The 16,319-nt window shown below is 43.1% G+C and overlaps 1 protein-coding gene across 13 annotated transcripts in view; it reads left to right on the forward strand.

The window, feature by feature from the left end:
- Positions 1 to 16,319, forward strand: part of LOC125451149 (LIM and calponin homology domains-containing protein 1-like) — a 375,919-nt gene that overhangs the window by 236,771 nt on the left and 122,829 nt on the right. For all 13 annotated transcript variants that reach the window (XM_048527931.2, XM_048527949.2, XM_048527976.2 and 10 more), the window contains exon 5: positions 15,480 to 15,510. In XM_048527931.2, the coding sequence (XP_048383888.1) occupies positions 15,480 to 15,510 (31 nt within the window). The remainder of the gene's footprint in view (positions 1 to 15,479; positions 15,511 to 16,319) is intronic.

A 16,319-nucleotide genomic window follows, 5' to 3' on the forward strand; every position in this document is an offset into this window, starting at 1 on the left:
ATTGTGAGAATTACTATGGCGACAAAAGGATGTAAATAGACAATGTAACAACTGTTTTGGTATTCCATAAGGTCATGGCTATCACTTACCAGTATCTCTTGATACCTTTAGCAACAATTTCTGTTTGAGGAAGAGTTCAGCACGCCTATCACTTTTTATGAGTCGAGGTATTTACTAATTTCACATTTGGAAAAGTGTATCTGTAATTTTTACTCTCTACTCCTGGGGCTGAGCTTTCATCACAAGACAGATACAGGTAGACAGAAACCTTTGCAGCAGTGAGTAGATTACTGGTTTTCCAATGTTCCAGTCTCCCAACAATTTTGGTGGAAGCACCTTCTTGGGAAGCAGAGCAAGGCAGCTGAGATTGGCAAGTAATCAATTGAAACGTTTAGTGAGCCACTTGAGCTCTCTTCAGAGCTGATTTACATTGGCAAGGTGATGTACGGAAGCACACTTGGACAGTGTGAGAAGAGAAGACAGTTGCACAGCTAAAAGCCATTTCTGATGGAGCATAAATCATGGACTAAGCAGACAGCAGCTTGAGGATTCATACACCCTGGCCATCGCATAAGCCGAGCTCACCAAAAGGTGGAGGCACTGCAGGCAATTGCAGGAAGTGCATTGACAGTGGCCAGTTCGCTATAGGAAGGTAAGCCCAGACAGTGGCTGTGATGTAAGTCTGGCCATTCCTGATATGGGGCTTGGTTACTCTGAGATGGCAAAGAGCAGTGGTGAGGCGATGCTTTGGCAACAAGTATGATGAGAGCTGGGGAGGCACTGTGCTCACTAGGAAGGTATGTGACTCAATGGAATTAATTTGTTTCCTCTGAGACTGTAAGAGTAGAAATAGGCCATTTGGTCCATCTGTTCCACTTGGGTGGACCCGATGATTCTCATTTCCACTTTCCTACCTTTTCCCATAACCTTATTCCTTGCTCCGATTAAAAATCTGTCATTCCAGTCGTAGAGTCGTACAGCATGGAAACAGACCCTTCAGTCTCACCAGTCCATGCCAAACATAAACCCAAGCTAAACTACTCCCACCTGCCTGCTCCTGGCCCATATCCCTCCAAACCTTTCCTATTCATTTCTTTTAAATGATGTGTAGAGCTGGATGAACACAGCAGACCAAGCAGCATTGGAGGAGCAGAAAGGCTGATGTTTCGGGTCTAGACCCTACTTCAGAAATGGGGGAGGGGAAGGGGATTCTGAAATAAATAGGGAGGGAGGAGAAGGCAGATAGAAGATGGATAAAGGAGAAGACAGGCGGAGAGGAGACAGACAGGTCAAAGAGGCGGGGTTGAGGCCAGTAAAGGTGAGTATAGGTGAGGAGCCAGGGAGGGGATAGGTCCAGAGCGGATGGATAGGTCAAGGAGGCAAGATGAAGCTAGTAGGTAGGAAATGGGGTGGAGCGTGGGGTGGGGGGATGAAGAAGTGATGGCCTTTAGGCCATCTGCATGGGGAATGCAAATGTAAAGTAAAGGCCCTCTGCTTCTTCCTGTCCCTCAGGCCCGACCTGTCCCCCGCCACTGACACCCTCATCCGCTTAGCTGAGCTCGTCCTCACCCTTAACAATTTCTCCTTCCATTCCTCCCACTTACTGCAGACAAAGGGGGTGGCCATGGGGACCCACATGGGCCCAAGCTATGCCTGCCTCTTTGTAGATTATGTGAAACAATCCCTCTTCCGTACCTACACTGGTCCTAAACCCCACCTGTTCCTCCGTTACATTGATGACTGTATTGGGGCCACCTTCAGCTTCCACAAAGAGCTTGCGCAGTTCATCCAATTCACTAACACCTTCCACCCCAACCTTAAGTTCACCTGGACCATCTCTGATACCTCTCTCTTCTTCCTGGACCTCTCTGTTTCCATCTCTGGCAACCACCTAGAAACCAATATCCATTTCAAGCCCACCGACTCCCACAGCTACCTAGAATGCACCTCCTCCCACCCACCTCCCAGCAAAAAGGCCATCTGCATTCCCAATTCTTTCGACTCTGCCGCATCTGCTCCAGAGATGAGACATTCCTCTCCCAGACATCTCAGATGTCCTCGTTTTTGAACGATGCAATTTCCCCTCCACAGTGCTCAAAACTGCCCTTGACCGTGTCTCCCACATTTCCCGCAACTCATCCCTCACGCCCCCTCCCCGCAATAACAACCAAAACAGCATCCCCCTCGCCCTTATGTACCACCCCACCAACCTCCGGATCCAACGCATCATCCTCCGAAACTTCGGCCATCTGCAATCCGACCCCACCACCAAAGACATTTTTCTCTCCCCACCCTTATCTGCTTTCCAGAGGGACCACTCTCTCTGTGACTCCCTTGTCTGCTCCACACTCCCCACCAGACCTACCAGCCCCGGCACTTTTCCCTGCAACCATAGGACGTGCTACACCTGCCCCTACATCTCACCCCCTCACCCCCATCCCAGGTCCCAAGAAGACACTTCACATCAAACAAATGTTCACCCACACATGTGCTAATGCAGTGTACTGTATCTGCTGCTCCTGATGTGGCCTCCTCTACATTGGGGAAACCAAGTGGAGATTTGGGCACCGCTTTGTGGAACACTTACGCTCGGTTTGCAACAAACAACTGCACCTCCCAGTCGTGAACCATTTCAATTCCCTCTCCCACTCCTTGGAGGACGTGTCCATCCTGGGCCTCCTGCAGTGCCACAACGATGCCACTCAAAGGTTGCAGAAACAGCAACTCATATTCCACTTGGGAACCCTGCAGCCCAATGGTATCAGTTTGGACTTCACAAGTTTCAAAATCTCCCCTCCCCCTACCGCATCTCAAAGCCAGCCAAGCTCGTCCCTGCCTCCCTAACCTGTCCTTCCTCCCACCTCAAGCCCCACCCCCATGTCCTACCTACCAACCTCATCCCACCTCCTTGACCTGTCCGTCCTCCCTGGACCAACCTATCCCCTCCCTAACTCCCCACTTACACTCACCTTTACTGGCTCCATCCCCTACTCTTTGACCTATTTGTCTCCTCTCCATCTATCTTCTCCTTTATTCATCTTCTATCCGCCTCCCCCTCTCTCCCTATTTATTTCAGACCCCCCTTTCCCTCCTCCATTTCTGAGGAAGGGTCTAAGCCTGAAATGTCAGCTTTCCTTCTCCTCTGATGCTGCTTGGCCTGCTGTGTTCATCCAGCTGTATACCTTGTTATCTCAGATTCTCCGGCATCGGCAGTTCCTGCTATCTCATGTCTTTTAAACATTGTAATTGTACCCACAAACACCAGTTCCTCAAGAAGTTCATTCCACATGTGATACAACCTCTTTCTAAAACATTTACCTTTTATATCTTTTTTAAATGTCTGTCCTCTCACCTTAAAAATGTGTCCCCTCGTCTTGAAATTCCCCATCCGAGGGAGAAGCCTACCATTAACTCTACCTATACCTCTCATTATTTCGTAAACTTCTATCAGGTTGCTTTTCAACCTCCTATTCTTCAGTGAAAATAGTCCCAGCCTATCCACCCTTTCTTTATAACTCAAACCTCCCATACCTGGCAACGTCCTGGTAAACCTCTTGTGAACGCTCTCCAGCTTGATAATTTCCTTCTTATAACTGGACAACCAGAACTGGCATGCAGTATTCCAGAATAGGCCTCACCAATGTCCTGTACAACCTCAACTTGACTTTCTAACTTCCATACTCAAAGGACTGAATAATGAAGGCAAGCAACCAACTTGCCTATATGTGACATAAACTTCAAAGAATTATGTACCTGCACCCCTAGCTTCCTCTGTTCTACAACACTTCCTAAGGCACTACTATTAACTGTATAAACCCTGTCCTTGTTTGTTGTACCAGAATGCAAATACCATGCATTTATCCAGATTGAACTCCAGCTGCCATTAATCTTAGCAAACCCTCTTCACTGTCTACTATGCCACCAAATTTGGTGTCTTCCGCAAATGTACTGACCATGCCTTCCACATTTGCATCCAAATCATTTCATTTGTATAAGTCACAAACAGAAGAGGACCCAGAACCAATCCCTGTGGACCACTGCTGGTCAATCCATGTCTCGCAATATGCTTAATCACCACCCCTTTGTGGTAAAGAATTCTAAAGATTCCAAACTTTCTGAGACAAAAAATTCTTCCTCATCTCCGTTTTAAATGGGTGGCTCCTTACTCTGAGATTATGCCCTCCAGCCCTAGACTCTGCTGCAACAGGGAACAACGTCTCCACAGATACTCAGCCGAGCTTCCTACAAATCTCATGTTTCGGTGAGGTCACCTCTCATTCTTCAGAGCTCCAGTAAGTACAAGTTCAACCTACTTAACTTCTCCTCGAAAGAAAATCCCTCCATACCTAGGATACTCCTCCTGTCTGCCTCCATTGCTTTTCTAGATAAGGGACTATAAGTGCTCACAGAGTTCTATCTGTGGTCTCGTTGCAGCTTGTATCATTTTAGCAAGACCTCTTATTTTTATATTTCATTCCATTTGAAATAAAGGCCAACCTTCCATTTTCTTCCCCTGTTGCACGCTGAGTTTGCGTGCCAGCTTTTTGTGATGAAGAGTTCTGATGAAGAGTCACCAGACTCGAAGCATTAGCTCTGCTTTCTTTACACGGATACTGCCAGATCTTCTGAGTTTCTCCAGCAACTTCGGTTTTTGTTTCAGATCTGCAGCATCCACAGTTCTTTCTTTTAATTTAATCAATCTGTTATCCATGCTAATATGCTTCCTCCAATACCAGAGGCTATTATCTTACCTGGAGCAACAAAGCTCCACTAGACTTGCTCCTGCGAGACAGAATTGTTCTGTGAGATGCAATTAAGTCAACTGATTGTTCCTGAATTTTAGAAGAATGGAACGAGATTTCTTTGAAAAAACTTTTTTGTACAGGCTTGACAGGTTAAATTGAAAGGCAAATTCTTTACTCCTGTATTCTTATATGTTCTTATACCCCCAAAATTAGAAAAGTCAAACAACCTCACCTTTACCTTTAATGGCATGATCATTCTGGGGGTCACTGCTGACCAGAAGCTTAATTGGATGGGAAACATATATACAGGTACTACAATAGCAGATCAGTGGTAAGTAACTCATTTCTAGATTCCACAAAGCCTTTTGACTGTTTATAAGGCATACGTCAGGATAATGATAGAAAGTTTTCCATTTGTCTGGATGAGTGCAACTCCAGTAGACTCAAGAAACAAGACAACCTGCATAATTGGGACCGCAACTAGCAGTTTGCCCGTTTTTGTACTGTATGATTCTATGGCTGTATGTTCTCCACCACCAGTGCACTGTGGCTTCAGTGTGAATCAGATGCAAAATATCCTACTGCAACTAACCAAGGCTCCTTTTGGCATCACCTTCTAAACTCAGGACCTCTACCATCTGGATGAACAAGGGCAATATGTATACACAACATAACAATTTTCAAGTTTTCTTTTACATCACATAGCATCCTGATTGGGAAATATGCTTCATTTTCTTCTTTGTCCCGGAGTCAAGATTCAAGAACTCTACCAGATGGATTATAACAATTGAAGAAGGTGGCTCAACACCACCTTGGGTAATTAGGGATGAATAATGAAAAAAATTTAATAAAAATTTGCAACATTTAGCTTAGTAAGGATGATGCATGGAAGCCATTCCCTTGAGTTGATGCTTTTACCTTACCCCAGTCTGGCTGAAGTTTGGCTCAGAGAAAAGAACCATTTACCCAACTGGTCTCTGTGCATTTGCAGTCCAAATGAGGATCCTATTGTCCGTCTTAAACCAATTCATTTATCATGGCTGAGATGACACTCCTGAGATAGTCATAGTCATAGACATCAAAGTCCCCACTGGGTACTGTCATAATTGTAAAATAATGTTCTTATGTTTTGGGACTATGACTTCAAATTATGTAAAATGAAGTAGATCTTGCGACCTGTTGTGAAGTCTGCCCGATAGTTAGTGTGGGTGATTTGGCTGTTAGAGATAAAAGACGGTCCAAATTGTTTTACTGGGAGAAAGATCCAAGGTGTTTACATTTATAGACAATGGTAACAGCCTGTGTGCAGATGGTGGATATACCATGAGTCTCTGATGCCTCAGAACAGTGTTGAAAATGTTGCATTGTAAACAGTTGTGATTTAGCAGGATTATTTAATGTCACGATGAATAAAGGATGCTCATCAGTATTTTTACCTCAATACAATTTCTGTATGCTTTATGTTGCCGTGGGAATGGGCTTTGAAATGGAAGTTTTTCCAAGATATCCCCAAAAACTCAAGACAGTATTATTGTTCCGGGAGAGAAAGAGACAGCAGCCAGAGGCCAAAGGTCTCTGTTGGTCAGCATGCAACAACGTGGGTGGCTATTTGTGTAAAGATGGGAAAGACCAAATTCATGAGAGTTAAAACAAGCCTGAAATATGTACTTATTCAGGAAAACTCCACTGTGAAAGATATTTCTGAAGTGAGAAGTTTCCAGACTGAGAACAGTCAAGGTTGGAAATAAATCCACAAACAGGACTGCCAGGCAGACCCATTGTTTCAGCCTGTTCCTGCCCCACAGAATTCATCTCTTCCTGCTCTGTCTTTTCTCCCCCTGTCCAATCCCTGCCCACGTACATCCATGATTCTTCAGAAGCCTTACGCCGGTTTCAAAACCTCCAGTTTGCCTGTTCCAAATGCCTCCTCTTTACCATGGATGTGCAATTCATTTACACATCTACTCCCCAACAGGAAGGGCTTTGCTTCTTCCTGGAGAAAAGATCTAAACAATTCCCACTCACCACCACCCTCCTCTGCTTGGCCAAGCTTGTCCTCACCCTCAACAACTTCTTTCAACTCCTTTCATTTTCTTCAGGTAAGAGGGGTTGCCATGGGTACCCACATGGGCCCTAGTTATGCCTGTCCCTTCATGGATTACTATGAACATGCCTTGTTCCAGTCCCATGCCGGCCCTCATCCACAACTTTTTCTCTGATATATCAACAATATCATCAGTGCTGTATCCCTCTCTCGTCCGGAATTGGAAAAGTTGATCGATTTTACTTCCAGTTTCCACCTTGCTCTCAGTTTCATCTGGTCTACCTCTGACTCCTCTGTTCACTTCCTCAACATTTCTGTTTCTATTTCTGGGGATAGACTGGCCACTAACTTCTACTATAAACCCACTGACTCCCACAGCTACCTGGACTATACATCCTCACATCCTGTTTCCTGTAAAGACTCCATCCCATAAGACCATAAGACATAGGAGCAGAAATTAGGCTATTCGGCCCATCGAGTCGGCTCTGCCATTCAATCACGGCTGATAAGTTCCCCAACCCCACTCTCCCGCTTTCTCCCTGTAACCCTTGATAATCAAGAACCAATCTATCTCAGTCTTAAATGTACTCAATGAGTACATTCACTCAGTTCCTCTGTCTCTGAAGTATATGTTCAGATGAGGCTAACTTCAACAAGGGAGCGTCTGAAATGTCCAGCTACTTCCTCAACTGAGGATTCCCCAGCACAGTTATTGACAGGGCCCTCAACCGGGTCCGATGCATTTCCTGCACTTCCGCCCTCACCACTGTTCTTCCCTCTCGCAGGAGCGATAGGGTTCCCCTTGTCCTTACCTACCATCCCACCAGCATCCACACCCAGAAGATCATCAGATGCCATTTCCACCACCTCCAGCAAGATGCCACCATCAAATGCATATTCCCCTCCCCTCCCCTCCCCTCCTTGTCAGCTTTCCTCAGGGGCTGTTCTCTCTTGGACACCCTAATCCACACTTCCTTCGCCCCCAACACACCCCACTTCCCCCACAGCCCTAAGGAACACTACCCTGTAACTAGTGAAGGTGCAAAACCTGCCCATTCACCTCCTTCTTCCCCAGTACCCAAGGGCCCAAACATACCTTCCGGGTGAAGCAACACTTCTCCTGCAGTCCCCAGAAACTAGCCTACTGCATTTGCTGCTCACAATGTGGTCTCCTCTACATTGGGGAAACGAAGCGTAGACTGGGTGACCACTTTGCACAATATCTACATTCTGCTCGCAAAAAAGACCCTGAGCTACCTGTTACCTGCCACTTTAATACACTACCCTGTTCCCTGGCCAACATCTCTGTCCCTGCCTTGCTGCAGTGTTCCAGCGAAGTTGAACACAAGCTGGAAGAAAAACACTTTATTTTCTGCCTGGGGACCCTGCAGCCATCTGGACTCAATATTGAGTTCAATAATTTTAGGGCCTAAACTCTCCCATGCCCTAGCCTCCCCGCCCCACACACCAGGCCTTGTTACCACACAGCCTGCCATTTCACACACCCTGTTGTTAGTCACTAATAGTCCCCATTAACAGCTACTCACCCTCCCAGCCTGATCGTTATCAATTCTTTTAATTTTAGCCTGTCCAACTATTAGTCTCTCTCTTTAGGCTCTATCCTATCGTTTATTCCCTACCGCACCCTTCGTATTTTCTGCATACAAACTGACGATTTCCCAGTTACCATTAGTTCTGAGGAAGGGTCACCAGACCTGAAACATTAACTCTGATTTTTTCTTCACAGATGCTGCCAGACCTACTGAGCTTTTCCAGAAACTTCTGTTTTAGTTGTTGTTGTATTGGAAGTAAATCCTTGGGTGCTAAACGTCATGTTGGAATTACTCTAGGATAATTCAAAAGTCAGTTTAATGTATAACTGATAGTGGATTTTTCAGGTTGTGTTAAAAGTTTTGCTTGGTGGTTTAAAGTATACGTTTCCTATAAAAACAATGCTTAGCCACAAGAACTTTCAGTTTGTAGAAGTAAATATCTTAAGATATGAAATCTTGTCCTATTATAACATTGTTGGCCTCATTGGAAATCGTAACAATATGTTGTATTACTGCTACGCCCTGTGCTTCTTGTGTTCAAAATGAAGGAGCACCAAATCAGTTGTGGAGGCCTGGTAAGCAGTGATCAGAAAGGAATTGTCATCTCTATGTTTGACCTGAAGCTGTGCGTCAATGTTGATGACATTAGTGTTGCTCCACATTAACGGTATGCTGATTTGCCATTGTCTGATTGGTGGAACAGACGTGATAGTGATGCAGGAATTTAGATCGTTTGTATTTTCTATTAGTATGATTATGTCAGGCTGCTGCTGGACTGGTTTGTGAGAGACCTGGCCCAACTTTGAGCGATCCTGATAATTTAGTAAGGACAACTTTATAGATTGATTGGACTGTGTGCTTGAATTTGATGTTTAAACGGTGTCTCTGGAATCAGAAGCTGATTGAATTTCCTTTATGTCGGAATGCAGTTATTAATCAACAGACAAAACAAGAAAAGCAGAGCAGTTACATAATTGAGCTAGAATGCAATAACACAGCATTTCTACACTTCATTAGTCTCTTTAGCCATTCAGTTAACTCATTCACTGTGAAGGATGCAATTTGGCACTACTCCCATTATACTCCATTGTCCTGGGGAGATGCCAAGTAACCTCATTATTACAGCTGCATTTAATGGTTTCAGACTACTGGGAGAGATGGCAACCAGGATATATGCAATGAATTAAAGAATATTAGTTCTAATATTTAAAACCCTCAATGTATGAAATGCATAAGAATTCTTTCATAGCATTCCTTGCAAAGCACAGAAGCCTGCTGTGAAGAAGACGTGAATCATTCAAAATCATTCCTACTTTGAAGAAAAAATGTATCTTTGTTGCTAATTTTAGCAAAAGAAACCTGCATAAATAAAAGGAGGACATTTTGCTTTCTGCTCACATTGATTTAATTGATAAAGTTAACAGATAAAATATTTCATCCTCTTTTATGAAATCTGTATGTAGTCAAGAATTCCACCCATGGCTTAGCAGTCTCTTGGGTGTTATCTGGAGGTAACATCGTTTGGACCCCAAGTGGGATTGGTTCTTTATATTGGGTTAATTTATCTAAACTGGATGATGGTGGGAATGCTACAGTTACTTCAACACCATTAGGGTAAAGGAAGAAAAATGTCAACCATTCTGTATGGATTTAATGTAAGTATGGGAATAGGATGAACTGTGCGAAAACTTCCACAATTTTCCAATATTCATATGATAAATGACTGCGCTGAGGTGGCCTGCCAGAAGCCATGGGATTATTTTCCATCACAATCTCAAAAATAAGAGAAAGCTTAGAAGAATCTTGGAAGAAAAATCTTGCTACATTTGCAAATCATAAAGAATCTTTTCATGTTTCTATGTAACATTAGCTAATTAATCCCACTTAACCAGGACAGAAGCTGTTGTTCAGTTCTTTGAGATGACCCTTTGTCTTCAGAAAAAAAAATCTGTTTGAAGCTATCTATGCAATGAAAACTGTCACAACACTTTACTCAGTGTTTTATGGATCAGCTTCCTTCACAGTTTAAGGGCCAAGATAAACTGCTTTTCCACCTCTTATTTCTACTTCAAACAGACCAATAGACTGCTTTCTATTTAAAGTAATATCCAGTAGGAGTACAATGCATTTGAACAATATTGAGGTTGAATGGCAGTTCTGCTATTTGTATAGTACACGGTCAGTGTGACATTTTCTCTTTATGCATTATCCCATTGCAAGCCATGATTTGTGTTGGGACTGCAATTGTTTACAATTTACAGAGATGATTTGGAGTTGGGAACTAAGTGTGGTGTGTTAAAATTTGCAGATGACACTAAGGTGAGTGGTAGAGCAAAGTGTGCAGAAGACACTGAAAGTCTGCAGAGGGATATGGATAGTCTAAGTGAGTGGGCAAAGGTCTGGCAGATGGAATGCAATGTTGATAAGTGTGAGATCATCCATTTTGGTAGGAATAACAGCAAAATGGACTATGTTTTAAATGGTAAAAAATTGCAGCACGCTGCTGTGCAGAGGGACTTGGTTGTCCTTGTGCATGAATCGCTAAAAGTAGGATTGCAGGTGCAGCAGGTGATTAAAAAGGCAAATGGAATTTTGTCTGCCATTGCTAGAGGGATGGAGTTTAAAAACAGGGAGGCTATGCTGCAGCTGTATAGTGTCCTGGTGAGGCCACACCTGGAGTACTGTGTGCAGTTTTGGTCTCCTTACCTGAGAAGAGATATACTAGCACTGGAGGGTGTGCAGAGGAGATTCACTCGGTTGAGTCCAGAGTTGAGAGGGTTGTATTATGAGGACAGACTCAGTAGGCTGAGCTAATATTCATTGGAATTCAGAAGAATGAGGGGAGATCTTGTAGAAACATAAGAGATTATGAAGGGAATAGATAAAGTGGAGGCAGGAAGGTTGTTTCTGCTAGCAGGTGAAACTAGGACTAGAGGGGATCGCCTCAGAATAAAGGGAAGCAGATGTAAGACTGAGGTCAGGAGGTACTTCTTCACCCAAAGGGTTGTGAACCTGTGGAATTCCCTGCCTACTGAAGCGGTTGAAGCTACCTCGCTGAATGTTTTTAAGGCAAGGCTAGAAAACCTTTTGAACAGTAAAGGAATTAAAGGTTATGGTGAGTGGTGGGTAAGTGGAGCTGAGTCTCAAAAAGATCAGCCATGATCTTATCAAATGGCAGGGCAGGCTTGAGGGGCCGGATGGCCTACTGCTGCTCCTAGTTCTTATGTTCTTATTTACATCAATGGAACTAACATGTGCCCTATCTTAGTGGAGACTGGGATCAAATAAGGTTCCATCAATGTACCAACCGTCTCCTCCATCTTCCTAAGTGCAATACCACACCTTACCTCCAGCAAACTACCTTCCAGACGTGGGGATAATTCGCAGAAGAGTTGGGCAACTGGTCTACCCACTTCAATCCAAAAACAAAGTCAGCTTCAGTCAGGTCACCGGTATGCAGCTGAGACTTTTGTGCTCTCACTCAGAAACTAAGCTCTAGTTGATTGTCATCACCTTCTCTGAAGCATCTGGATAAATGGACTTTTCACTAAACATCTGGAAAACTGAAGTCCTCTTCGAACAAGCTGCCACAGCACAGGCAAACCATTTTCCATAATTTGGGCATTTTCCCTTGATGACATTCAAAATTCACCATTACCTTTATTGTAACAGCTTAGCCTTTAGGTGATTGAAGAGAAGGACATTTAAGACTGAGACTAATCTAGTCTTGGTTTTCTGGCAAGCTGTCATCCTTGTCCTCCAACATGCTTCAGAGACTTAGACAACTGACAGCAGGCACCTCAAAGGACTGGGCAAGTATCATCATGGTGCATTCACAAGATCCACTGAATTCACTGGCAAGAAAGACAACCAGCAACACCATCCTAGCCTGAGCCAACACAGCCACTATTGAAAAGCACCATGGCTGCAGCGAATCCCTCTCTCATTAGAGGGACATAGCTGGCAGGGAGTTTAACCTGAGGTGCTAATCACTCAAAACCCACTCTGCGGGTCTGAGCTTTTATTTATACATCAGGTAGCAGATTCCCAAGTGACTGGTTTACTTAGAAATCAGCCATTGGTAACAAATTCCCAGAAGAACAGCTAAGATGTCTTACTGATGATTTCAACACATCTCTGAAAAGGTCAAACATCCTTGCCAACCCATTAGCATCCCTAGCTTGTGACCAATAAATTTGGGGATGGCTGTCTTCGGAAGTCTCTGAACAGATCAAGAAATTTGCTTCTGGAGAGGCAAAGTCAATGTTTTGGGAGAATGTACAAACCTCCCAAAAACTCATGACCCTCCACTACCTGCCCTCTTGTGCGGCAGAGACTGCAGAATGCAAATTATGTTTATCAGCCATCTTCAAACCACCTCCTTACTAACGAAGATTTTTTCTCATCTTAACTAATGAACACTTTCATATTTGAAGACAATTGTAACTTGGGGCTGAACTTTAGGAGTTCCTTGTGGAAATTTATGGGACAAGTCTATCTCTGCTTGACTGGCTAATCACTTAATTCATATGAGGTCGGACTTACCTCCAACTCCAGCAAGAAGTCCTGCCTCATTGAACTGCTGGCCCATTAGAGGCCAATTGCTCTGCAGACTGAAAGTACAAAGCATGGCCTTTGCTAGAGAAGGCCAGAAGGCGATGTTCACTGGTGGATCCAGTCATTGTATTAAGCCTAGTGAGACTCCTCCAAACTGCCTCCAATGCAGTTAAAAAAAACTATAATCCCTTCTCAAGTAGCAGGACTAAAATCACTGCTGTTGGTGTGGTCTCACTAATTCATGGCACCAGTCCTTCACTACACTTGTACTCCATTCCTCTAGAAATAAATAGCAAAATGCCATTTGCTTTCTTTATTATCTGCTGTACCTACATACTAACTTCTCTGAGCTATACATGAGGACACCCAGATCCCACAGCACTGAAGCACTCTGAAGTTTCTCTCCATTTATAAATTAGGCACCTTTCTATTCCTCCGATCAAAGTGGATAACCTCACATCTATATATGTTAAACTTCACCTGCCTAACTTTGGCCCATTCACCCAACCTATTCATATCCATTTGTAACTTTCTTATTTCTTCATTGCAACTAACTTGCACACCTATTTTAGTGCCAAATGCAAATTTGGCTGTAGTACATTCTATGCCTGCATCCAAGCCATTAATATGGATTTTAAATAGTTGGGGCCTGAGGATTGATCACTGTGGTACCCGACCAATTACATCCTGCCAACCAGAAAAGGACCATTTATGCTGACTCTCGGCTTTCTATTGATTTAGCCAGTCCTCTATCCAAGCTAATAAACTAACCCTAAGCCATGTGATCTTACCTTATGTATTAACCTTCTGTGCAGCACCTTGTTAAATCAACAAAAAAGTGCCATATTGTTAGATACTGAAATGAAAATGTACTCGTGTTTTTAAACTAAACATAAAACTTTGTTCTGGGTCTGGACATCATTCTGAATACAGTAGCCTCCTCGAGGTTAAGCTGGAATTCATAAGAAAACTGCACACTGTGGTAGAAATAATAGTTAATCTCTTGCTACTGCGTCTTTAATACAGCAACATTTATTAACTAAAAAAATTAGAACAAAACTGCCATTCATGTTTCTGTTTTCAAATGTATAATCATTCATAGGAAATATTGATATTATAACTGTATTTAAAGAAAAATAGCCCAAACCTGATGGCAAATTCATAATATTATGTCACATTCGCAGTTAGGCAACAGGCCACCCAGTCCAACTGGACTGTGCCAGTGCTGATATTCGACAACCTACCCCTTTTCCCATTAACAAATTGCCCTTCCATTCCTTCCCCCATGTGTATTCGTCTAGCTTCCCTTTAAACATAACTAATATTTACATCATTGGCTCCTTCACGCAATGAGTTCTGTATTCGCATAGCACGCTCCGTAAACAATTTCCACAGGAATTCTCAACGGGCTTTGTTAACAAATGCCTCATATCTGAAATCCAGCTAGGCGGTATCAGGCCAGACAGAGGGAAAAGAAACAATATAACATTTCAAGAGAAGGGCCAAAGGCTAACTCAAGAAGATCACGATAAGAAAACCATATTGGTTCATTTATTACATGAATATATGATAGTAATAAATATAAGTAACGAATTATAATTTGAACTGTATCATCTACTCTTGCATTTAACCTCCCAAAACATGTCACTTCATATTTCTCCGGTTTAAACTCGATCTGCCATTTCTCCACCCAGCTTGACAATTGATCTACATTCTGCTGTATCCTTTGACAACCTGCCTCAGTATTCACAACTTCACCAACTTTTGTCTGCAAAATGACTAAGCAGACCACTTAAATTTTCATCCACATCATTTATATAAATTACAAACAACATGTCTGAGGACTGATCCTTGCAGAACACCATTGGTTACAGGCCTCCACACAGAAAAAACACCTGTCCACAACTACCCTCTGCCTTTTATGACCATGCCAGTTTTGTGTCCAGTTTGTTAATACACCATGGATTCTGTGCGACTTAATCATCTGGACCGGCCCACCATGACGGGCCTTGTCAAATGCTTTAGTAAAGTCAATGTAGACAACATCCACTGACCTAGCATTATAAATCATTGTCATCACTTCCTCAAAAAACTCAATCAAATTTGTTAGACAAGAACCCCACCCCACTGGACAAAGCCATGCTGACTATTTCTAATAAATCCATTCTTGTCCAAATGTGAGAGAATCCTGTCCATAAGAATCTTCTCCAATAATTTCCTTACCACTGCTGTAAGGCTCAACAGCCTATAATTTCTTGGATTTTCCCTGTTGCCCTTCTTAAACAAAGGAACAGCATTGGCTATTCTCCAGGTTCTGATACCTTGTCAGTGTTTAAAGATGTGCTAAGACCCTAGCAATCCCCTCCCTTGCCTTCGTCAGTATCCTGGGATAGATCCCATAAGCCCTGGGGACTTAGCTACCTTAATGTTTTTCAAGACGCCCAAAACCTCCTGTTTATCTCCTATTTTGTCCTGTTTATTTTTGCAGCTCAATTTTTTAAAAATACTGTATCGTAAGCAAATTCATTAGTAAGAGAGTAATGGCATACATTAACTATCTTATCTGTTTTATTAATTCAGGGTATCAGATTTCGGCAGGAAAATGAAAAATGTAAGTGTCTTATATATACACTTTTCTATGAAAATTGAGATGAACAGCCTGTTTGATTTAGTGCTACAAAGTTATTTCAAGGTGATTGCATCGATGATATTGCACTGGTTTGTCCCTTATGTTCTATGCATGGGTATATGAAGAATCTGAAAGGGAGGGTACTGTACAATAGTATACTTAATGCCTACTTTGTTCCAGCTGATGTGTGTCGAGGTAGAGACATTGGACTAGATCCTGCTGGAGTGGGCAAGCTGGTGGGTGGCAGGCAGAAGTGTGCTGCAGGCTGTGTGTCAGAGTCTCGGCATCAGAAATTATAGGTGATCAAGTCAACAGCAGGAAGGCAACAAAACTAGAAACTTGCCCATTAGCAGTGGGAAGCTCATTGGTACATTTCTTATCCCACTTTCTTGTAATTTAAATACAAGTGTCATATAAATCAACATGAATTAATCCTGTGTCTCCAATTTACTGAAATTCACATGCTTTTCATGCCTTCTACAGTTGGCCCAGTGAAAGCTGGCGACTTGCATATAACCTCCTGTGAGTGTCTTTTGAACTTGCTGGCGATAGAGTCCTGGCACTGGAAAAATGTGCTGAGCTAGAAACAGAAAAGCTGACTGCGCAATTTAAAGGGACTGTGCATCATAAGGCCACCCCTTAAAGTTGTATCTCAGATCTGTGTTGGGACCTGGAGGACACCTGGAAGGCTGTCTGTGAGGTGAAGGATAGCAAGGGGCAGCATGAAAATCATCCAGTACTCAAGGATGAAGTGGGTCAAAGATGCACCATTTGAACTGTGACATCTCAGT

The sequence above is a fragment of the Stegostoma tigrinum genome, chromosome 1 (assembly GCF_030684315.1).
Source record: "Stegostoma tigrinum isolate sSteTig4 chromosome 1, sSteTig4.hap1, whole genome shotgun sequence".
Classification (NCBI taxonomy): Eukaryota; Metazoa; Chordata; class Chondrichthyes; order Orectolobiformes; family Stegostomatidae; genus Stegostoma; species Stegostoma tigrinum.